The sequence below is a fragment of the Mangifera indica genome, chromosome 8, assembly GCF_011075055.1.
Source record: "Mangifera indica cultivar Alphonso chromosome 8, CATAS_Mindica_2.1, whole genome shotgun sequence".
Lineage (NCBI taxonomy): Eukaryota > Viridiplantae > Streptophyta > Magnoliopsida > Sapindales > Anacardiaceae > Mangifera > Mangifera indica.
This window is the reverse complement of record NC_058144.1, coordinates 17,195,865-17,222,841: the sequence shown is the minus strand read 5'-3', so window position 1 is coordinate 17,222,841 and position 26,977 is coordinate 17,195,865. Positions and strand designations below refer to the sequence as shown.

Here is a 26,977-nt window from a genome sequence, read left to right as displayed (position 1 = left end):
TTATTTGCGGTGTATGGCTAAAAAGCTTCCCCACACTTAGATACACTGGTTATCACTTGCTGAATTTTGGTACAATACAAGATGATCTACAGGAAAAAGGTGGCACGCAAAATACAAATGGTCGTTAGAAGATACGGTGTCAATTGGAGGTGAATATTAAGTGAGGCTACGATGTCGTTTTGGAACGTGGTCAATGTAATGATAAATAATGTGGTGTCGTTTGTTGAATATGCATAAATGTTGTCTTTTTGTGTAATTGTATAATCCTTGTTTAAAAAGAAATAATAGTGCTGGGCAAAATAAGTTTTCAACGCATAACAAATGATTTTCCTTCTCATTCTCTGATCCTGTGTAATCTTTTCCTGAACCTTCTAAACCTTTCTTTGATCCAAATTACGACACATCACCTATACGCTGCTTGATTTCACTCCAATTCAACAAAATATGCGGTAACTAGTTTGCTTAATAGTCTTTTCCGTACCGAATCAAAGCAAACCATTAAAATATGACAAAACAAATATACATACAGAAACAAAGTCATATATTAGAGGATCAAAATATCTTCTTGTACAACAGTAGACTAAATTAACATGCATTTTTTTTTCAGTTTTTTTAAAATCAAATACTAAATTCATTCATACACTGCAAGGGTAAAGGGAGCTCAGTGGTTAAAGGCTAATAGTCAAACGAGGATCATAGTCACCTTTTGCTTTCTGCCATCTTTGCCCAATTAGTGAAGATAAGGGGTCTGGTACTGGTAGCCATTTCCAAAGTAGCTGCCATGACTGGGAGAGAAGCTGTAAGTAGCAGAACCCAGAAGAGACAGGCCACGGTTGTCAGCAGGTCCAGTGTAAACGTAAGGTCTATCATACACATACTGTGGATATCTGTCTGTGACTCTAGTAGGATAGAATGTCTTGTCAGCAGCAACATTAGTGACTCGAGGCCCATATCCTGCACCGTTGGCACGGGGTCTCTTTGGTTGAGGCTTCGTCGCTTCGGTAGCCCTTTTCTTATCAGCCTTAGCTTTCTCTATTTGGACAACACGTTTCTGGAGTGGGTCCATGGGATACTGCTCTTCAAGGTTATGCTCTTCAATGCATTTGATCACAGCTTTAAGAGCAGTTAGCTCCCTTTCACTGACCTCAGACTGAAGCACAAGAACGAATGTCAAATGAATGCAAGTGCATCTACAGATGTCGCACAATGTTATACAAGTAACAGCTCATTTATAATGCACCAGTTTGATTATCAGAATACCTCAAATCAAAGTATCACCTTGAACATTTCTGCATAATTGCTAGCACTGATGTGCAGTGTCATATGTGATTGATGTTAATAATTTGACATAGATCCATTTTTTCTAGCGTTACATTCCACATAACATATATTGGATGTGTGAGACCCAAATGTACTTAATTATAAAAGCAGGTTATTTGATGAAGAAACAAACCTCTGCAGTGGGAGAGACATTTCCAACCTTGCCTGGGGAAGAAGCCTTTCTAACCTCCTTCAAGTAGGATTTCAGTAGAGGCACAGGTGAGAATTGCTCGGTAAGCTGAAATGCAAAAGCCAGGTTAACCGCATCAATTTGCCTTCCACTATTAACCAGAGCTTTGATAACACCTGTATAGGCGATCAGATCCACAAAGAAAACAATAAAAAGCACTGAAGAAAACAAAAACTGACAGATGTGAATATAAATACTCAATCTTATCAACCAACATGTATCAATATGTTGAATCAATCAACAGGGTTATGAATCTCAGTAGTATACATTTCACAATGAATATTTCATCATCATTAACTTACTCCATAAGATGCGGAAGCCAAATTCAATGATATACAAGATGTTCAATTGATCTTTGATTCTCACCAAAAAATGATTGTACCACGTGACTATCATGGATAATAACATCAATCAAAACAAAAGTAACTCAGGTGCCATTCACCTTAACAATAAAATACATATACACACATCTATAATTTCAGCAAAAATGGAATTTTAAGTCTGGTGTTCAAAATCATTTGGGGCCTTTAGAGAGATGACAGCATTGTATGGATAACCTTCATTTGACAATACCAAAAGCCCAAATTCAGACTCACCATCATGATAACTATCTGATAACCAATGACCATCCATACAAATCCTAAGACAAACGACATAGTATTTTCATTTGTTCAGAATATTATCAACCACACAACGATTTGGTAAAAATATGTTATCATTGATGGTTGGTAAGTTTTCCACCGAAATGGCATGCATCCAGATTTCAACCACAGAATCAGGGGTTAAAAAGACTAGTAGAGCATTAGAATTTTGAGGGAAAAGTCTGGATTCGAACTTCTACCGCACTTATGAAACCTTAATTTGAATTTCTTTTGAAAAAAAAAAAAAGATTTCAACCACATTTTCCAACTTTTCAGACAGATCAAAGAACAAACCTGGCATTTTTTCTGATAACCCAAGGGAGCGACATAAATCAGCTGTCTGGCGGCGACGAGAGACCATTGGTATGAGCCTTGATAATTCTTCCTCATTAAAACCAGAAGCAATACCAAAAGTGGCCAGAAGTTGCAGGAATGCATGAGCCTCCAAGGAGTTCCCACTGCTAGCATCAACATCAAGAGCATCCAACTTAGGTTTCCAATCTTCAGCAATTGCCTTTGCTTGCTTCTTCACATTTTCAGAGATTACTGCTGAAAGAGAAACCATATCCAGATTTGCTAGCAAAATGCTAAGGCATTCCATCAACATAATGCAGGTTCTGCGGAGACCCAACAAGATTGAATCTTTCTTTCCATCTACATTTGGCACTTCCACAAGATAAAACCCTTCCAAAGAGTCCAACACCAAGCAGGCTGGATCTGCTGCAGCCTTTAATGCAAGTGGAATCTCTTCCTTCAAGGCAGCAAGGTTCTTACGATTGTCTGATATGAATTTATGCAAGCCCTCTGAGTCCATCTCTTCACACAGTTTGAATAAATGTGGATAAACCTTCAGCTCGATGTTTTCTCTCTCAGAAGAGGTTTTAACACTTTGCAGGTTACTTTCAACAGACATAGAATCCACTGTTTTGTCTTCCACAGTTGCTGCCCTGATTTCACCATCATTGCTAACAAAAGTAGGCTCTGCAGATGATACTTTCCTCTGCTTCTCTAGAGAAGTAGTAATGGCAAAGACAGCAGCATCTCGCTTCTTTTGGAGCTTCTCCAAAGAGGCATGCTCCTTGGCCCCAACAGCAGCTTCCCGCTTCTGCAACATTTCTTGCGCTTTCCTTGTTTTGGTTTCAAACTCCCTTTCTTGGTCTTCCAGCTCATGAAAGCGTCTCTTTAAGGACTTCTCAAGCCCATGGAAATGTTCTTCAAGTTCTTTCCACTTTAAATTAAGGGTTATTGCCCGGTGACTTTCCAGTTCAGCAAATGCCTTCTGAAGCTGCTGTATCTTAGAGGTTGTAGAGTCCATGAGCATAGCAACTGATTGGCTGTCTTCCATTGCAGAAACCTAGAAGGAAAATGGAGAACACATAATGAAACAAAGAATACATCATTGACATCCAAGTAGAACAATGACCATTGTATAAATAACAAAAATGATAATATATTATAGACAAAAGATTAAAATGAAACCTAGAAGAAAAATGGGGAACGGATAATGAAACAAGGAATACATCATTGACATGTGAGTAGAACAATGAACATCATATAAATAACAAAAATGATAATATATTATAGCCAAAAGATTAAAATGACTATAGCACACAATAAAAACTTGAAAATTACCAAAATTTAAATCTATATAATGGCCAAAGCTAGATAAAATATTTACAGTAATGACCAAACAAGAAAATTTTGGTTTCTGATATTTCAATGTCCCACAAAAAAATACCCATAAATACAACAGTAAAAATTTGTTAAAACAACACTACAACTCTTGCAAGGGCCACATTTCGGTACCATCAAACCACAAGACGAGACACTGCCCTGGGTACAGTAAGCTTGATTACCAAACTTTTCAATATCTTTTAGCAACAATTCCATGTGATCCCATCTTCCATAAATGCATGTAAACAACTCTCAACATGCTCCAACTCCAATTACAACAGAACACCACTCACACACTCACATTGAAAAAAACACTACAAATCAAGGTCAACTGCTCCAGAATAGACTCAATGTACTTCTATCCAAATATAATGTCTCTTCACTTACAATCTAGCTCCATGGGGTTTAAATGTAAAAAAAATAAAAATAATTAAATTAAATTAAACCTGCAATAAAGACCAAATATGGAAAATTTTTAAAACTCCGAAAAACATAAGCAAACCCCACAAACACCCAAATTATTCACCAACTAAATATAGTAAACACGACAATATCACAATTGCAAAATATTTATTTAGCAAACAATTAGCTCGTTAAAATCAACCACTCATAGAATTAAATACAAAAAACTTGGTCACCTTACCGGCAACTCAACAAGCCCAATGACCAAGAGATCGCCAAATTCGAGATACAAAACACAAAAACACTAACAAAACAAAGCCGCGAAACAGCAAAAGATCATCATAAAAGCGAAATTGAAACAAAACCCACAAAAATACAATAAAAAGAAAACTTAATCAACACAATTCTCACAAAAACTACTAAAAAAGCGGTACGTCACGTAAGACGACAAGAAACAAATTTCTTGGAAAGAGAAATTGATGTTTCCAAGGAAACAAACACACCCGATCTGAAGAAAACAAGCATTAAAAAATAAATAAAGAAAACAGGCAGTAAATTAAACATTAGGGAGATGAAATTACCGTCGGAAAAGGGGGTGGAAATTGCAAAAATTTGGGCGGAAATAAAAAGTATCAATCCATTTTGTTTTGTGTGGCTGCTACGAATCTGCCTGCAATCTCGACCCCTAGGAGAGAGAAAGTTTTGTTGAGAGCAACAAAGAGAGATTTTATATTGTCACTGGCGAGTCACGCTACTCACAGTCACAGTCACAGCAGCCCCGTCCTATGCTCGTCCCTCTTTTTTTTTTTTTTTTAAACGGTTAATAACACTTTCTTCCTCAAGTTTGGAAAAGGTTTCATGCGAATCGGAGTGGATTCGAAACGAGCTTTTGCTTGAACGAACCTAAGCCGAGGTTCCCTTAAACAAATTCAAATACGAACACGAGCCTAGATTTTAAACGAAAAACAAACACGAACCCGAATCCAAGCATAGGTTGAGCGAGTCGCGCTTAGCTCACGAGTCACTTACTCAAATGAAAAAAATTTTAACTTGAAATAAATGACATTGTTTATTCCCTAAAATACAAGTCTGAAGCTAAGCTGCTGAGCTTGACCTGCAAGCGCGAGCCCGAACACTAAAATTATGAAACGAGTCGAACATGAACATATATTTAACGAGTTCGACGAGCCCGAGCTTAGGCTCATCGAAAACGAGTCAGGCCCTATTCATGTTCGGTTCGGCTCGTATCCAACCCTACATGCTAGTCTAGTAAAAGTCAATCTAGTATGTGTCATGTAGGTGTGGGATCTACTTTAAATACAGTTTGAGTAATGTTCGGTTTGAAAAAAAAAACAAATTCAATTGAGTTAGTACAAGATTTATGAATCAAAACTCAAACTTGACAAGAAAATAATTTTCTTTGGATTCAATCTAAATGACTCAAACTCAAATATTTGAATCAGTTTAAACTCAATTCGTTTATAAATTTAAGTCGAATTGTATACATGGATAAAATGCTCAAAAAACTCAGTAAAAATCCAAGGATTTTTCACATCACATATTGTATGTCACTATGAGGGATTGTGTTTATGAGACAAAAGTAGTGAGAGAAAATATTATTTAAGTTGCATTAATATCATTTATTATAATTATCAGGTACATTATGGTATACACTGATATCCCAAATACTTTAAGCACTCTTGGGAGATATCAATCACGTCCAAGTTAAAGTTGATGGATAATACTTATGAGTATGCCATTGTATTTTTTAGAAGGAATATAGACACTTTCTTGATTTATGAAGAAAGATGAAATAACTACATAAGTAAACAATGATATTAATAATCAAGTCGTATAATAGAATATAAGTAATTAGTACATCATATGTGATTGTCCAACATAATAAATTCTACGATGGAAGACTAGTATGAAGCATTTGAAAAGCAAGGCTTTGAAGGCATATTAAATCTTGAAGTTCAACTCTAAAAATGGTTTATTTAATTTAGCAGTATTGAAACATTGTTTTGGTTATATAGTCATGATCACATAGTATGATCTAATTGCATACTCAAACGATTCTTTTTGACAAGTTATAATATATCATTGATGTTTATTAGTGCTTTGTCACTAAGAAGTTATATGGTCTTCAAGGCATCGATAACCGGTAGCATAGTAAAATTTTAAAATTTTAAAATCAAACAAACCTGAAAAACTCTAACTAGGATACCCATTTTAAAATATATATTCATAAATATGTAAAACAATTATAAGGTGTTTTAGATTTATACATATGTTGATGACTCCTCTAAATCTTCATGTGGCTTGAAACTGAATGCTACCCAACCCTCAAAAGGTGGCACCATGATATCCATGCAAAGCATGAACACAAGCAAAAGAAATTCAGGCAAAAAAGCTATTAGGGCTCTTGATTGAACTCTCGACGTTCATGGGAATAAAAGAAAACAAAAGAACAATGGTTGGGTTTCATTATGTGTTTATTGTGTATTTAGCAAAAAAATTATGCCTTTTATTTCATATATGTAGGTGTCCAAGCATGGCTGGAATTTCAATTGTGCATGACACCCTTAACACATGTGCACAACTGGCAGACTTAAGTGTGCCAACAAGCAAGCTTTATTTCATGGTGTCACCCAGTGTAATACCCTCAAGTATATTTCAGGGGTAATTATGTCTTTTGACCCTGTTTTGAGATTTTTCTCATTTTAAATATATATATGTAGGGGTGTGCTTTTATATATATATGCATAAATAAATATATATATATATAAATGCAAAAAAAGGGCAAAAAGGGAAAAGAGAAAAAGAGAAAGAGATAAGGTTTAGATATAAAGAGAAAGAGAAGACTTTTCCATCATTTTACATCTTCTCCCGTAAGAAACTCCAGCAGCCACCATTTTTCATGTTTTTTCCTTTGCTTTCTTGAAGAAAAAGGAAGGATTTGAGGGAGTTGGAAGATAAGAAAAGAAAAGGAAGCACTTGGAAGCTTTGGTAACCAAAGATCTCCTTCCTTCTTCTTTTATCTATGTTTATATGCATGTTATGTGAATATGTTAGAGTGTTTTGGTATTGATTTAAAGTGATCTTGGTGATAAAGGAAGCAAAACAAAGAGGAGGAAGCCAACTTTCAAAGATTTGGCTTAAAGCAAGGTAAGGGGTTTCCTCCTTGATATGTGACATGTTTTAGGGTTTTGGTTCCTTAGATCTATATTATATATGTTGATTTTGATGTTGAGGAATGTTGTTTTGCCATTTGGGATGTCTATGTATGTGATTTTGTTCATGGCAGAAAGTTACAGAATATTTACAGTTTTTGCCACTGCGTTTGTCCCATGTTTTGGCTGCCTTATTGAATGAATTATGAGTGCTATTATATCTTGTTGGAAAGCTCTTTGAATCCTCTTTCTAATGATATATAGCTTGTATGAATTAGAGATCATTTGGACTGTTAAAGATCGTATAAACCGAAAGGACTGTTTTACTAAAGAAAAACAGGGGAGGCAGTTTTTGCCACTGAATTTATCTGCTGTTTTGACTGCCTGATTGAATGAATTATGAGTGCTATTATAGCTTGTTGGAAATATCTTGGAATCCTCTTTTCAACGATATATAGTTTGTATGAATTAGAAACCATTTGGGCTGTTAAATTGTATAAAAAGTATGCTGCCCTGCTAAATGTCTGTTCTGTGAACAGTATTTCGTAATTTTATCACTGAGTTTAGCTCACGTTTTGACTGCCTTATCTATTGAATTATGAGTGCTATTATAGGTCCTTGGAAAGCTCTTTGAATCCTCTTTCCAATGATATATAGCTTGTATGAATTAGAAACCGTTTGGGATGTTAAATTGTATGAAAAAGACGGTTGCCCTGTTAAATGACTGTTCTGTGAACAGTGTTTTGCAATTCTGGGCAGGAAAGAAAGAAGGAAAGAAAGAAAGAAAGAAAGAAAAGGAAGAAGAAAGGAAAGAAAGGAAAGGAAAGGAAAGAAAAGAAGGAAAGAAAAAGAAAGAAAAATAAGAAAAAGAATTTGGGACTCAAGATTTAGGGGTCGTCCCAAGAGTAATGTCTGGTGAGTTATGAATAAAATTAAATGGAGGCAAATTTAGTAAAATATAAGACCCGTATGTATGCTATGAACTATGAGGGGGCACTTTACACTACACCGCCCGCAGTAGGGCACGTCCGCAGTAGGACACGTCCGTAGTAGGACATAGACCCCCAATAGGGTCTGCTCGCAGTAGAGCTTAATTCAGAGTCAGAAATAGTGTAGTGAAAGAAAAAGAGCTTGAGCTTAAAAAAAAAGTGCCAAATCCCTATAGTTAGCTTCCAGAAAGTATTAAATAGACACCAGATGGGACAAAGTATGACCCAAATAGTAAAGAGTGAACTAAATTACCCCCTCAATCTCTTATAGAGGTTAGGATGTGGGGTTGAGTCCCAAAAGTGAGTTAGAACAGGAAAAAAGGATAGTTTACTTAATTTTTCCCCTTACTGAGTGTTCTTATCACTCACTCCCTTTTCTTTCCTGACTGCAGGTACAGGTGATCGAGGTAGCTGCGAGGCAGGGTCAGGTCAGCGTAGGTAGATCCAGCTGGAGCAGGTTATCTCTGGTTTATATTACATGCATACAGTAGCATGTTCTTATGGACTTTTGACTTTTGAGATTATGGTACAGTTACATATGATTACTCCCTATTTTCATATACTTTCAGATGAGTCTTCATATGAGTATATACATCTTTTGTTCGCTTCCAGATTTTTAGTTTTCTTGGAATACTTCCTAAACACTTTTAATGATGCGTTTATTTTAAAGTATTTTTAAAAAAGAAAAAAAAAATAGACGCTCCGAATATTAATTCGTAACATTTCTCCTTTGATGGGTAGTACTTCTAGGGAGGGATGCTACACCCAGCATCATGCATTTGTATAGCTGACACTATCATAGAAAATGCACATGTGGCACTTGGTTAAGACATAATCAAACTTGAGTCTATTCAACCCAACCCATTGGGTAAACCTGGTTCATTCGTGATCTCTTTCTCAAACTTGAACACTAGGATTGTTAACAAATAATTCACTCCTCTAAGTTCAATTCAATTCTTTTATACATGTGACCCATTAAACTGGTAGTGCCAAAATTTAGGGTGAATTTGGACACATACCAAGATTGGTCTCTAGCAAAGCATCATGGCCACTCGGATGACAAAATGTCAATGTACATCTTTTAAGCTTTTACATGCAATTCAATCATTTTGTCAACCAATATCTCTCAAGGCTGAGACATAAAAATATGTCTATCTTAGTGATTCCTTAGTATGAACTAACACACATGAATAACTGACATGGATTAGGTATAACCTCATCCCATTGTGGTCATAGATATCTTTTAGTATTCTTATATGAGATATCTTCTCTTATGCTCAAGAGTGACGAATCTTTTATCAATGAACTATAGTCTCCATGTATCTCATGATATGGTTAATTACTACCTTTATAATTACCCTGATTATGATGATACATTAGATAGCGTCAAACTATACCAATCCTTACATGAAATGGTCTGACAACCTTAAGTCAAACAATCACATACACTTGTCATGTTCAAAGGATTTATTCTATATATACCAGAGTAATCATCCATATAGATATCTTCTAGTCGAGTTAGTTTAATGAACACGTCTATAACGTACACCTATGTGTTGCACTAAGCTTTCTACAGCAACTTCGACACGTGGGAATTATCACCACTTTGGGTAGGGTCACTCAACACTATGATAATCTTATCATCACTGCATATGCCCTTATTCATTGCAATATCATGATTACAGGCATTTTTATGATGGCCACTAAACGTGCATATAAGGTTCTCATGATCAGTCGTCTGATCCCCTTATTATAATTCTACTATTTTAAGGGCAAATTATTTTAATGATCATAAAAATAGTCAATATATGAATTAAATAACAAACAATCATTTTATTAATTATTAATATAAAATTACATCTGTAAATATTAAATTCATATGGCTCTTAGGAATTTACCTTAACAGAATTATGGTAGGCACTTATAGTCATTATATGTTGTTTGCATGATTGATTAGCTATAGTGCAAATGATAGACAGTTGGTTCTCTAAACCCAATCTTCTCGATAATATAAATCCATGAAAAGTCATACTCAAACATTTGAAGTGTTTGTAAGTGCATATGTTTGCAAGTATACATAGATAAATGACCATAGGTTGGTGAAGTGCTAACAAGGGGATCAATGTGTAACTTGATTATGAGGACCCCATGAAGACATATGGTGTTCGTAGCCTCAATATTATCTTAACCAAGGGTATAAATTGTAAAACTTCTCTCTAGATACATGCCCTTGATGAGAATATACCAAAAGAGACATGCACAATTAGACTATTTGAAAACTTTAATGCATGATCATAAGTATAAAGTGTGCAAAAAGGTGATGTAATAAAAACACTTTATATGTCAAACTCATAAAATAATAGTTATCTGAAAAATCTCTATTATAACATAACTACATCAAGGTATATGAAAATACTGATAATAATAACAAACGTATGACTGCTAATATTGAGGTGACATAAATCCTACAAAGGAAACATATAACTCTGGTAAAAGCTACTTGCAAAACATACAAAGTAAACATATGAGTAAAACTCAGTAAATGGAGACCTTTTGGTATCCATGATTATTAAACTATCTAGTAGTAAAACTTGTGTTCCATTTGTAAGCTAATTATTGTCATATTACGACACCTTGGTGTCCTAACATGGGTCATCCACTAAAATTGCGATGACTCAAGTTGAAATCAACATATTTGATGTTTGGTAAAAGCTACTATAATGTCTTGCGTACATGCCAAACTACTTATTGGGCTATCTAGTTGGGATACCTTGATAACACAAAGAACTCTTTGATAGCAACTTTTTCCGTTACTATATAAGCTTATTGAAATTATTGACTAACCATCTAAAGATAACCTCTTCCTCGGATACATATGTAATGCATCCTGCTGATTATATGAGAAATATCTAAAAGCCACATCCTTACCATGCATACTTGAACTATATTGGGTGTCTATGCTCCTTGGTGTTGAGTGCATGACACATCTCATGGGTATCCAACCTTACTGCTTTCACAAATATCATTACTTACACATATATTTGGTGACTATCTAGTTGTGTGACACTAGCCTTAAGGTTGCTAACTTCTCAACTTGGATTTGACTTGACTTGAGTTTGTGTTGTTGTTCACATAGTTGGGCACTTAATCTATATCCTTTTTGAATTCTTTATTCTCTAATAGCTCATTACTTTTCTTATGTAACTCTCACCCGTTTATGCATATAGCCTAGAGGTATAATCTTCTTTTGACTTTCTTGAAGGGTACACGTTCGTGTGTTTCTCAACCTATGTCGTGTGCCTTCTAAACCATATACATAAGAGTGTGACAATTAGCACACGATCATGTTTAGAGCAAATACATACAAGGATTTAACCTAGACACACTCTTATGTACTTGGATCTATGTGTATGAACAACATGTCCTTTGGCATATGTCGTCCACTTTTATAAAGCCATACAAAGGCATGAATCTCATACTACATGACCGTGCATTTCTCCCCTTAGAATGAGCACAAGATCCTTGATTTTTCAAATTTCTAAAATAACACATGGGCGTGTATGAAGCCATACTTGATCATGTGTCAAAATCTAGAAATCGCACTTTAGGGTTTCTTCACCCTTCTGATTATGATCTCAGTGATACACACACAAACAATACACAATAGTAGTCTTTAAACATCCTAGACATATTCTTTTCACTATCTTTTTAACCATAACACACATACACGAAATCTCATGGGTTCTAATCTAAAAACAAAGATCTTTCAAGTCAAAACTTATATTCATTATACAATTCAGAAACTAAGCATGCTTATAACTTGTCTCATTCATAATCATATTTAAATTATCCTAGATTGTGTATTTAATAGAAAAAAGACATCACAAAAATCATGATTAATTACTTGGATTCCGATAACAAAGTCTCCCTTGTACGATAATTATGATTCTAGTGATTGATAGTGGCTCCTCTAGCAACCATAAACTCCTCTCTCATAATCTTTCACTTTTGAGCAATTGGGAAACAAAATGACTGTGAGAAAATTAGGGTTGATCACATTTTATTTTTATCTCCAAGATGCAATACACAGGCGTGTATGAACTATACATGGTTGTGTGTCTAGTTACACAATTAAGGCAACTTTTTACTTTGTCATGATCACAATTTGATCTGTTTATTGACTTTTGTTGGCCATACATAATCGTGTATGCCTCCACACATGGGCGTGTACCCCTGAATTCATTAATCATCATGTTTAAAAACTAAGAAAAATTAAAATACCCTTGTGCTTACTTATGGGTGCTATATAGATAATACAATAAGAGTATCATAATGTCAAACGACCATAACAACAGGTAATTGTAACACCTTACCCCAAAAATCTTATCTCTTGTGGTAAAGTGTTACTAAATAAATATCATATATGTTTAACAATCTCAAAACACATTGAGATATGCTAACATCAACATGCTCAATAATATTTGAATAATCATCTATCTTTATTAATAATAAAAACCATATCAAGTTATTAAAATAAATCTTTAACCATCATATCAGAATCTCAATAATCAAATCATAATGTGCATACTTATAATATCATAATTATAATCAAACAAGATAGACGTCTATCCATTCTATCAATCTATGAGTCCATCAACTGCATGCCACTCTATTATTGACTAGTCACCTCGCCACTATCACTTTTATGCCTCTCACCTACAAAATTCAAAGGAATGGAGTGAATGAAAACACTTAATAAATATGAATAATTTATCCTACAATCCATTAATCAAATTTATCCCTCTTCATTTTCTAACCCAAGTTATCTTTATTTTAATTTAAGTTTGCTTGGATCTTAACTGAATAAAAAAAAATCTTTGTACCCACTATAGTAACCAATCTCTAAATCTCTCTAATCTTGGTTGTCCTATCTTTTTACTAATCGATAGACTTGTGGTCCTAGTGTATCAATCTATAGACCCTAATCGTTAAACTTTTTATCTCCTGGCAAGTCCTACCCAATCAATAGACACACAATCTTGATAATTATCTTTTTATCTAAGAACACCAATCAATAGATTATACCCAATCTATGGGTGTGCCTCAGTCATGGATACTCCTTCAAGTTGGCTTATAATCTCAAAGTCTATGCCTCGTAGGTATCTTCTTATCTTATATCTCTTAAGAGAATTGAATCTTTGTCAATACCTTATCACTCATACTCTCTTAGACCTCACTTTAGTCTAATCCATCTCTATAGTACCTCTACTACGCTTGTAAAACCTTAACTTATCTGGTATAGTGGTTATGGGTCTAGTTATTATGCCTCGTGTTTACCATCCAACAAATAAGAGTAAAGTCTATAACACCTCTCTCCAGACACATACACCTAGTGGGAATATATTAAAAGAGATGGACACAATTAGACTATTTAAAAACTTTAATGCATTATCATAATTACAATGCATGCAAAAAGGTGATACAATAGAAACATTTATTAATCAATATCATAAGGTACTATGTGTCTAAAAATACCAACAACAATGATGATAACAAAAACAATAATAACAATAATAATAATAATAATAATAAAAAACATTATATGTATGATAAAAACTAAAGAACAAAAGGCCTTCTCCTTATGCAATTGTTAACTGGACAACTGAATCCTCTGTCTATCCCACTGGTTACCTTTACTTGTAAACATATGAAAGGAAACGTGTGAATAAAACTCAATAAGTGGTGACCTTTTAACATGTAACACAATTATATATATAATTAGTGGTAAATCTTGTGTTCCATTTGTAAGCTAAATATGGTCACACTATGACACTTTGGTGCCTTGACATAGGATGTATACAAAAATTATGAAATCCTAAGCTGAAATTGATATATTTGATGTCTTGGTTGCACACATGACAAAAGGCCTATTCAGCTCTCTAACTGGGACATTCTAATCACACGGGGAAATCTCTGATAGCAACTTCTTTCCTTATTGCATAAGTTAATTGGAATTGTTAAATAACCGTTTGGAGATGACCCATACCTTGGGTACATATATAATGTATCTGACTAATTACACGAGGAAAATCTAAAGCCACATCCTTACATTGCACACTTGAAATGAACTAAATGGCTACGCACCTTAGCACTAAGTTCACGATGCATCTTATAAGTATCCAGCGCTATTGCTTTCATAATTACCATTGCTTTGCTCATAGCTAGTGACTATCTAGTTGTGTGACTCTAGCTTTAGGGTTGTTCATTTTTGACTTAGATTCAACTCAATTTGAGTCAACAGTTAGGATCAATATAGGAACAATATCCTTAGTAGGGTGAGTCGATAGATCTAACTTGTATTGGACACTTCAATCAAATAGAGAAATCTATGATAACAACTTCTTCCCTTAACATATAAGCTGATTGGAATTGTTAAATAACCATTTGGAGATGATCTATACCTCGGGTATATATATGATGCATCTCACTGATCACATGAGGAATATCTAAGGCCATATCCTTACATTGCACACTTGAAATGAACTAGATGGCTACGCACTTTTGCACTAAGTGCACAATGCATCTTATAGGTATCCAATGTTATTGCTATCATAATTACCATTACTTTGCTCACAGCTAGTGACTATCTAGTTGTGTGACTCTAGCGTTAAGGTGTCATTACTTGGCAGTCTAGTGAAATTAAAAATTAAAAAAAAAAAATCAAAGATCCTAAACCCATCCAAGATATCCATTTTAATGCATAGATTCATGAACATGTTAAACACACATAGGGTGTTTAGAAATTATACTTATGTTGTTGGCTCCTCCAAGACTTCATGTGACAATGTAAAGATTACTATCCAACCTTTTTGAGGTGACACTTTGATATCCATGCAAAGCACGAATGAGAGACAATCCAAAAAGAAAGTTGCTAGGGCTTCGTTCAATTGGATCTTGAAAATTAGATCACAACAATAGAAGCTTACGTTAACAAAATTCTAAGTGTAAAGATGTGTGTTTAAGATTGTTGTGTTAAAAAATTTGTGGAAATTAAATTAATTACCCATTTTGCCCTTTATTAAGCAAAAATGTCTTATTTTCCTATTCCTAAGCAAAAATGCTCACTTTTCCTATTTCTAAGCAAAAATACCCTAAATATTTTTTAAATACCAAAATTACCCTTCACACATCTATATAAACTCTTTCACTTTCACTCTCATTATATACATTTCTCATATCACTCAAACACTCACTCTCACTCTTATTTTTACTTAATATTAATTATTACAAGTTTGTTTAAAAGGAAGAATTCGTATTTCTGAATTCGAGTGGAAAAAAAAGTCAATTCATGATAGAAAGGTATTTATACGAATCTTAACTCAAAACTTAATTTTATTTGTTAAATTATTTATGCTAAATGAGTTGAAGAATCATTTATGCTCTTACCAGATTATTGTTATAATTTAGAGCGTGCTAATTTATGAACCGTGTCCGCTATTAAAATGAATGATGAACATTGATTTAAGTATTTTTTCATGGTATTATGATGTTTTATTCGTGCATTTCGACAATATCTTTGACCTGTTATTTACATTGATGCTGCTTTCCTTAAAGGTCGATATCTCGATCATTTATTCCTTATGGTAGGCCTTCATGGTAATAACCAGATATACCCACTTGCTTTTAGTATCGGTTAAAAAGAAGATCATGACACGTGGTGTTGATTTTTGAGGAAGTTTAAGGAATACATCAATGAAATCCCTGAGTTGATGATAATCTCGAATTGAGATCACACTATATACTCTGCAATGGTTGAAGTCTTTCCAGATGTCCACCATGGGTGTTGTTGCTATCACCTTATGTGTAACATGCGTTTTAAGTACAAATGCGACTCAAAGGTAATGCATTTAAACATTTATAAAATTTTTATTCCGTTTAACATTTTATAAATTTTGATAATGAAGTTCTCATATTATTTATAACCTTGCAAGTTGCGTGTTCATATTAGAAAACCGCAAAATCATATATAGAAGCAAATTTTGAAATAAATCCTCAAGCTAGGGCTGCAATGGCTAAAGTTTTTCCAGATGTCCACCATGGGTGTTGTTGTTATCACCTTCTGTGTAACATACGATAAAAGTACAAATGCAACTCAAAGGTAATGTATTTAAACATTTATAAAAATTTTATTTCATTTAACATTTTATAAATTTTGATAATGAAGTTCTCATATTATATATAACCTTGCAAGTTGCGTGTTCATATTGGAAAACCACAAAATCATATACAAAAGCAAATTTTGAGGCTATGATGAGATTTCTTAATTCAAAGTAAATTATAATGGAAACAATATTATACTATACCTTATCAACCTTCCCTTATCGTTTGTAAAACAAACCAAGGTATAATATGCTTCAACCATCTTCGTGAAGAGCTCAAGAAAGTCATATTCCTCTTTCGGCATGGTAAGCCAACTATTGAATGTCATCCCGATATGCCCTACGACAAAGGTATGGGCCGTCGTCTAACTCTATGGAACAACAACGTGCTGCTCATGTTGGTCCCAACATAATATCACCAAAAAAGAATCTACATGTTGAAAAGGATATAAAAAAACTTGCATTGCATTAGTTTTTGACGAATATATAAAACATTTAACCAAATTCCTTAGATATAGCCACTTACATCGTCGATTAGCCACTCGTACACCTCGAACGACAATCCTCTAAAAACTATCTCTAGACCTAGCTCCAATGAAGTAAACCTCATGGTCGTTGGATGCTGCAGCCCCAATATACCATGTGAAGAAAAATTCCTCACGCTCTGCAGCAGAGGATGGACTGGTTTAGAGTTGTTGTTTCGCCCTCGATTTGATTAGATTTGTATACGAGGTATGAATGAATGGACCCTTCTAGATGACCTGACCATACGCTGTACGTACCATTTGAAAAATAATATTAAACTATTAATTCTATATTTAATCTGAAGTAACAAATACGATTTAATAGATCAATGTTACCTTATCGATGTATGTTAGAGGAGGTTTGGCGGGGGAATCCTCTACTGTTGTCAGGTAAACCATCTATACCCCCTCGATGGACTACAAAATTAATTTTATATTATCAGTGAGCAATGTATATAGATATATACAAATTATAATGGATATACGTCATCCTAGTCCCCCTGTGAAATATCTTTTAGTAGCTCGTCCCCTTGTGAACTAATTTTAATTGCCTTTTTACTAGAACTGGGGATATCAACAAGTAACCATAACCACTCATCCTGAAAAGTTGAAAAAACATTTTCAATATACATAATGATATTAATAACAAATTGATCAATGATAATTTCAAAAAAAATACGTTACCTCTATGGTGGGGGAAAGTGTACAAGGAGAATTCTTGATCAATAATGTCTCATGCTTGGTGCCCTATATGAATATTAATAACAAATTGGTAAATGAGATTTCATGTGAAAAATAATAACAACAATAATTTTCAAACCTTAGGTAGGGAAGGTGATGCAACCAAAGGGCCAACTAGAACACCCTCATTACCAAGACTCTATGCGAATATATAAAACAAATTAATTAATAATAATACAAAAAAATGTAGTAACAAACATAAATGACAAACCTTGGATGAGGGGGTGATGTACCCATAGGGCCAACTGAGACCCCCTTATAGCCAGTGTGCGAATAATAATAACAACTTCATCAGTGACATTTCATATAAAATATAATAACAATATTTCATATTAAATATCGTAAAAATAATTATTCATAAACCTCTTGTGGGTGACGTAATGGAATCGAATGGTGAATGGATTAGGTCATTCTGACATCGTTGTGACTACCCTGCACAAAGTTAATATAGATGTTAAAGAAACAGGTAAATACAATTTTTATCAGGAATAAATGATATGTGGCTATGTAACCTGATCGACTAGAGCTGAGCATGTACGCATGACGATGTCTTCTAAACAAGTCAAACGATCCTCTAATCTCAACATCTGAGAACGCACCTCATCCCGTGAACAGGAAATCTCACACAATATCATAGTGCCCTAGCAACCAAAGCAATCTTCACTGGGGATATAATGGGTGATGCAATTAGTAGACACTACTATGGGGTGGGATTGATATCATGATCCTAAACCTCTGAAAGGTGTGTGGTCTCAGTGATTAGGGCCAGAACAATATGGGGACATATAGGATGCTCCATAACAGGGGGCTAAATGGGGGGACATATAGGATACTCTATAACAGGGGGTTAAATAGGCTTCTCAAGTGTCTCAAGACTACTGGTCGGTATATCAATAGGTGGCATCACCAAAGATACTCGATCTCCTATCAAAGGGGTGCCAAAGAGGATGAGGAGAAATATGGATCTGACATACCCATGTACAAAACAATGTCTGCATACTATGGTGTAGCCTTCTTAATCGGTGACGGTTGGAATGGGTATGTAACATCATCCTATGCATTTAGATATATAATTCAACATATTTTCAATAATCAAGGTATCAATTAACTAATTAATTAACAATTACATACCCTATCGCTGGTGAAAATAGTATCCATATAAGTCCAACCAAGTATATCTCACGTATACCACCTCAAAATCTATATAGACGGATGAACATCAACCAAATCCACCCAATTATGCAGAAAGTCTATTGTTCCATATATCTATTACTGTAATATATACATTAATGCTAAAATTAAGGCCAAACGACTATTTCCCACCCAAGGTTTGATGTTTTCTCAAATGTCCTCCCTTTAACTATGGAAACACCAAACACCCACCCATGAGCAATTAAAATTAACAGTGATAAGGGTAAAATTGTCATTTTCTCTATAATATTAAAAAATAAACTAAAATATAATCTTTTTTTGCCCCCCTAAACTTTGAAAACTAAAATTTTTCCCCAGCCTAAGTTTTAAAAAATGGTAGTTTCACCCTAGGGTTTGGTTTTGAAATCTTTGATGACCTCTCTGACCCCATTGCCGATGACCTCTCTTTCCCAAAGCATCCTCTTCTTCGGACGATCTCTTTCCTCTCATTTGGAGGCCAGATCGACGTCGAAGACGCCTTGGGAGACGAAGAACTTCGTCTTCTCCGATATCATTATCCCCCTATGGCCTAGCTAAGAAAATATGCTCAATGTTGTGATACTACACCTTTTGAGATCCCTAAAGTAGGTATCTCTAATCCTATGTTTGGATCCGCGTGAAATATATGATAAAAATGCAGTGATTTGCCAGAATAAGAGGTTGGTCATGGATGCAAACTCAAATGGGTTGGATCTCATGTCAACCTCATTAACCCTAAACTAGAACTCATCTCTCCTTAAGCCCCGATATAGCTCTCGAAGTAGAAATAAGTGTACTAACTTTCTAGAGAACTTGATATCTAGTAGTCAAAGGAGATGCTCAAAGTATGTCCCCTCGAACAATTGTAACTGCTCTGATGTCAGTGTCGACCTAATATTCGACATGTCAGCACCTTGGACATGACATATCACCTCTACTTGGAAGTGTCATGACTCATCTGGAATTCATAAGTCACCATCGTCACGTTTTCTTTTTTTAGAAGTCTCTTGTAAAAAAAAATTGAAAGTTTATAAAATTTTCATGAAAAACAGATATATAAACAAAAAGGCCAAACGACTATTTCTCACCCAAGGTATGCTACAATCTCAAGTTTCTACCCTTTAACTATGGAAACACCAAACACCCACCCATGGCCGGTTAAATTTAACAAAACCCTAACGGTGGTAAATTTAATCTCATTTTCCCCCCTAAAAGTTTAAAAACTAACATTTTTTCCCTAAGCTAAGTTTGAAAAGATCGTATTTCCCTCTCTATGGTTTATTTCCAAACCCTTTCACTTTCTCCGACACCATCGCTAGTTGTCTTCCCTTCCCGACGGTTTCTCTTTTACCGATGACCCCCCTCAACTCCACCCCAATCCATCCGACGCAGAGAGACATCGTCTGGGAAGAGAAATCGTCTTTCCAGACGATGACGACTGGGAAGACAAAGAACTTCATCTTCCTCGATGAAGTTATTCGTTTTCCACTGCTTCTCTGACGTCGATCGGGTGTCCAAATAGGAGGAAATAGATCGCCAATAGGAGATGATGCTTTGAGAGGGAGAGGCCATCGGCAATAGAGCCGGAGATATCGTTAGAGATTTCAAAACGAAACCCTAGGGTGAAACTACAATTTTTTAAAACTTAGGCTGGGGGAAAATTTTAGTTTTTAAAGTTTAGGGGGGCAAAAGTAGATTCTTTTTAGTTTATTTTTAATATTATAGAGAAAATAACGATTTTACCCTTACCACCGTTAGGGTTTTATTAAATTTAACTGGCCATGAGTGGGTGTTTGGTGTTTCCATAGTTAAAGGGTGGAAACTTGAGATTGCAGCATACCTTGGGTGGGAAATAGTTGTTTGTCCAAACAAAAATGGAAATCACAAATATAGAAAAAAAAACATACCTAAAATGCGAAAACTACATGTTAGAATACCCTAGAATGAAAAAACGAGAAAACAGAACTAAAATTTAAAATTTACATGTTGAAATACCATAGAATGACAAAAGTCAAAAAATCACATGAGATTCTAAACAGTACGTGTCGAAATATCCTAAAATGATAAAAATAAAAAAAACAGCCCTGAATTACTAAAACTAATTGTTGAAATACTATGAAATGATAAAAACTAAAAAATCAAACTGAAATTTGAAAAGCACATATCGAAATATCTAAGAATAACAATAATTAAAAAACTGAAATAAAATTTGAGAATTATATGTCCAAAAACATAAAAATGACAAATATTGAAAAAACAAAACTAAAACTAAAAATATATACGTTGAATGTCAAAAATTGTTTGAAAATTTGAAAAATATGAGTTGAAATATTCCAGAATACAACAATAAAAAAATTGAACTTGAATTTTAAAATTACATGTTGAAAAACCTAGAAATGTCAAATATTGAAAAATAGAACTGAAATTCGAAATCTACACGTTAAAATACCGAAGAATGACAAAAACTAAGAAATTCATCTGAATTTTAAAAAGTACATATGAAAATACACTAGAATGACAACAATTGGAAAATGGGACAAAAATTTGAAAACTACACATCCAAAAACTTTAAAATGTCAAAAATCGAAAAAACAAAACTGAAATTTGAATTCTATATGTTGAAATACCTTAGAATGTCAAAAATAAAAAAATCACTCGAAAATCTAAAAAGTACGAATCAAAATATGGTAAAATGAGCAAAATTTTTTAAAAAAGGATCTGAATTTCGAAAACTAAACGTTAAAATAGCTTAAAAACGAAAACCCTGAAATATCGAACTGAAATTAGCAAAATTACATAAGAAAATGACACTAGAAAACACAAAAATAATGAAACAGAAATGAAATTCAAAAATGACACATCAAAAAACCTTAAATTAGGAAAAACAGACATGAAGTTCAAAAACTAAACATTGAATTAGCTTAGTATGACAAAAACCAAAAAATCGATACAAAATTTGATAATTACATCGTCAAATAAGCCTAAAAAGCATAAAAATTAAGAAACGGATGTCAAATTTGAAAATTACATATCGGAAACCCCCATAAAATAGGAAAACTAGATGTGAAATTTGAAAAATACACGTCAGAAAACCCTAGGTGTGGAAAATATCAATTTATCCTTATAAATTTTGTACTCTCAAGCAGGTCCAATAGTTTTCCTTAGCCCCCTTATCAATTTTCTAATCTCCCACAGACGTTATAGTTTGAAAAAAAGTCAATTTTCCCCAACCCCTCAGATTCTAGTGTTTCACGGGCCACTCCCTGAGATAATGTAAAATTTCACACTTCCCGCCGTGGATTTCTCCCACTACTCTTGGGCTCTAATATTTTGAACAAGTGAATTTCCTCCCCATCCCATGGGCATTGTGTCCAAACCATGTGAGATTTAATTCAACTCAGGGGATCCAAGGGTCCTTCGGGATGGATTGCCGGCCAATTTAATGCATTTTTTGGCTAAAAATTGTCATTTTAGCCTCTAATTTCAACATAAATTAAATATACACATTTTATAACACAATAACCCTTAAAAATTTCAACCAAAACAATCAAGAATCAATACATTTTATGCATTGTTTAAAATTGAAACTCTAAACATTCAATGCTCAAAATCTTCATCAAATCGCAATAATCCTAACAATGAATTGATTCAAACAAGATTAGGGATGATGTATTAACCTTCTTTGTCATTTTTGGTCATCGAAAAACATGAAACATTGACAAAAAACAAAGCATCGTGGAAGACCTATAGGAAACCCGTGAATTCCTCTAAATTTCAACAGTGCACCGGGGGAAATTTGGGAAGAAAGATGTAAAATTCTTGCTTTATATGTAAGGGCATTTTGGTAATTTCATAAAAAATGGACATTTTCGCTTAATCCTTAGGCTTTTGGGTAATTTCGTTTAAGCCCCTTTTGTTTTAGGCAATTAATTTAATTTCCCAAAAAATTGACTCAGACTAAACACCTTTATTTATAAGGTGTGCATGAATCTTTAGTTAGGACTCCAACTACTTAGGTGATAAGTTGTCCAAAAGTTCTTATTAAATTAAAACTTTGAATTTTAATTTATTGAAATTTTCAATGAAAAGAAATTTTATTTAAATTAAGATTCTAACTCAACCTAAACTTTCTATCAAACAAGGACTTTGAATTTATTAAAAGTTTTATTGCATAGGAATTCTAATTAAATTAGGATTCCAACTCAACCTAAACTTTCTATCAAAAAAAGACTTTGAAGAATCCATGTTTAACTAAAACACTTTACCCATGAGTTAACTCATATCCATTTGGCCTTACTTGGTTGGACTTCTAAGTAGGTCTAGTTAAAACCATGCAATGCATTTACACGATGCCATGGGGCACAACGCATACCAAATAATTCTAGTCAAAACACATCCATACATTTCTCTTTTTCTATGATCTTAGGATTATTCTCAAATGATCGCTATCTTTTGGTTCGTATCAACCCCTTAATATGTATGACCCATAAACTTTCTATCGAACTAGTAGTGCTTGAATTTGGATTAAATTCAAATGCAAAGTAAGATTGGCCTTTAACAAATTGTCATGGCCACTCAGACGATAAAGTGTTTGTGAACATCTCTATAAGCTTTTACAATATTACAGTTATGTGTAATTCAATCCTTTCATCGACCGATATTTTTCAAGGCTGAGACACTGTCTATCTTAGTCGTTCTTTGATATAAGTTGATACATTTTAATGACTTACATAGATTAGGCTATAACCTCATCCCACTATGGCCACATTCAAACAAACATAAATGACTTTCAACATTTATTTGTGCGATATCTTGTCTGGTGTTTAGGAGTGATAAATCCTTTATTGATCAATCATAGCCTCCATGTATCTCAAGATATGGCTTTTCACTACCTTTATGATACCCCTATTACAAAAATACATTAGATAATGTGAAACCATAACGATCCTTAAATGAGATGGTCTAGCAACCTCAAGTCAAAGGATCACATGCAGTTGTTGTGTTCAGAGGATTGTTCCATAGACACTGGAGCAACATCCATATGAATATCCTTAGTAGGGTTAGTTTGATAAATATGTCTACAACGTGCACCTATATGTTACACCAAGCCATCAGCAAACAACTTCGACATATGAGAATTATCGTTATCTTTTGGTAGGGTCACTCAACACTATGATAATCTTATCACCATTACATGTGCCCTTGGTCATTGTAATGTTAAGATTATAGACATTTCTAGAATGTCCATCTAATGTGTGTATAATGTTCCCATGATCAATCATCTAATTCTCTCATCATAATTCTATCATTCTAAGGGCATGTTATTTACAAAATCATATAATAGACAAACATATGAACTTAAAAACAATAAATCCTTTTATTAATTAATGAGATAAATTACAATTACGAGTGTCAAATCTATTTGCTTTAAGGCACTTGCCCTAATAATCTTCTATTATACTATAACCAATCAGTCATGTATCTAATGCCCAATTCTATTATATGCCTGTCATACTTCTACTGTGATAGAGGTTTTGTTAACAAGTCATCTAATGTGTCATATGTATCAATCTTTTCTAATTGTATGTCACCTCATTGAATAATCTCTCGAATTAAATGATATCATCTAAATATGTGTTTTGACCTTTGATGAGACCATAACTTTTTTGCTTGAGTAATTGCTCCATTATTGTTGCAATAGATCTCAATCAACTCAACAATTCTTAGAACCAGTCTAAGTTCTGTCACAAACTTATTGATCCATATAACCTCTTTTGGCACCTTTGAGAGTCCAATATACTCAGACTTTATTGTAGAATCAACCACTATACTTTTCTTAGAACTTTTCCAATTGACTACACCATTATTCAAACAAAACAAAAACCCTGATTAGGATTTAAAATCGTCTTAATCAATTTGGAAACTGGCATTACTGTAGCCTCTAATAGTGAGTTTAGACTCTTCTCTATAAACCAAGAATGCATCCTTAGTCCTTCTTAGGTACTTTAGGATGTTATTGACAATCATCTAGTGTTTTTCGCTTGGATTAGATTGATATCTATTACAGACACTCAAGACATATGAAACATCAACTCTTATACATAGCATGGCATACATAACAGATCGGGGAAGACATTCATTACCCTACTTGGTCGGAGTTCCCATAGTAGCCTTAACTATAACTTCGACTCTATTTATTGGTCTGAATAAGATAGAACTTATTTGAAATTCAATAGATGTGAATAATTCATAAAAAGAAATCTCTCTGTAGCATGACATACATAATTGATCTTATAGCCAAAACATATGAGATCTTACACATCATATCTCTTTCAGATTGTGAAAATGGACACATCTCTTTCAAAAGATACATACCATAAGATATGGGTAGAAATCCTTTCTTGGATTCCTTCATAAAAAACCTCGTCAACTTTATATCTATGTAAATTCTTTGACTTAGGCCCAATAGTTTACGCTCTTTATTTAGGTAAATTTTAATCCCAGGAATGTAGGCTACTTCTCCTAAGTCTTTCATAGAGAAGCACTTAGATAACTAAGCCTTTATCAATTGCATGTTTGATACATCAATTCTAATAATCAAGATATCATTAATATACAATACTAGAAATGCAATCACATTCCCACTGGCTTTCTTATACATACATGACTCATCTTTGTTTTTTATGAAACCAAACAAATGAACAGTTTTATCAAAATAAATATTCTAACTTTTTAAAGCTTGTTTAAGCTTATAAATGGACTTTTACAGCTTATATAATTTATCTACTTGTCTAGCAAGAATGAAACCATTGGGCTATGTTATACAGATGTCTTTTACAAGGTTATCATTTAGGAAGACAGTCTTGACATCCATTTGAAAGATTTCATAATCATAGTATGCAACTGTAACAAGCATAATCCTAATAGATTTAAGCATAACAACTGAAAAAAATGTTTCATCATAGTCAATGCCATAATTTTTTAGTGAAACCTTTAGCAGCCAATTATGCTTGATAGGTATGCACGTTCCTTTCTATGTCAGTTTTCCTTTTGAAAAACCATTTGCACCTTACTGGTTTTATCCTTTTAGGTGTATCCACCAGAGTCTATACTTGGTTCTAGTATATAGAGTCTATTTTAGATTTCATAATGTCTAACCATTTCTCAAAATCTAGACTAAAGAAAACATTATCGTAAGTTTTTGGCTCATCATCATAGATGACTAGTACATTGCCATGCTAAGTCATAAGAAAACCAAATCTTTATGGCTCGTGATGTATTCGTATAGACCTACATAGCTCTTGTATGCTCTGAGGTTGTTCCTCTCAGGATGGAGGAACTTTCTCATCGTGATCATCCATCTATGATAACATATCATCTTATCTAATATCTATGGTATCTTATGGAATAGGAACTTCTTTGAGCTCTACCTTTAAGAATGAATTCCTTCTCAAAGAACATTCTAATGCAAGCAATAAAGACTTTTGCCCCTCTAAGTGGTAAAAGCATTATCACCTTCACGATCACTACGAAGGATTTTAATTTGTTTCTTAAGTTACTTTTCTACCTGATTCTTGAATCCTTTGAATTTGTTAAAGCATTTAGACTTGTGTTTCATGAAAAAATATAGCCATATCTAATAAACTCATCAGTAAATGTGACAAAATAGGTTTCTCATATCTTTTTGCACTGTCATAGGCCCACACATATCACTGTGAATGATCACGAACAGTTCAGTCGCCCTTACACTATGTCTTGTGAAGGGTGCTTTAGTTATCTTACTTAATAGGTATAATTCACATTCATCGTAAGACTAGACATTAAATAATTACAAGCCTTTTTGTTCAAGAAGTCTTGATATACATTTTGGTCCTATGTAGCTTAGTCTATAATGCCATAGATATGTGGTATTCAAATCATTCAATTTTAATCATTTATTACTTTGCACATTAAAATTTTCATTATCTAGTTTTAGAATATATGAACTGTTATGC

The 26,977-nt window shown here is 33.9% G+C and overlaps 1 protein-coding gene and 1 pseudogene across 1 annotated transcript; both read right to left on the bottom strand.

The window, feature by feature from the left end:
* Positions 1-524: 524 nt before the first annotated feature.
* On the bottom strand, positions 525-4,962 carry LOC123223814 (FRIGIDA-like protein 3). The gene is made up of 4 exons (XM_044647200.1): positions 4,809-4,962; positions 2,446-3,505; positions 1,454-1,626; positions 525-1,150 (listed from the first exon to the last, which is right to left on the bottom strand). Exons 2-4 carry the CDS (start codon positions 3,494-3,496, stop codon positions 731-733), a joined length of 1,644 nt encoding a protein of 547 aa, XP_044503135.1. The 5' UTR covers positions 3,497-3,505; positions 4,809-4,962; the 3' UTR covers positions 525-730.
* A 12,601-nt stretch (positions 4,963-17,563) lies between these two features.
* Positions 17,564-26,977, bottom strand: part of LOC123224026 — a 45,615-nt pseudogene continuing 36,201 nt past the window's right edge.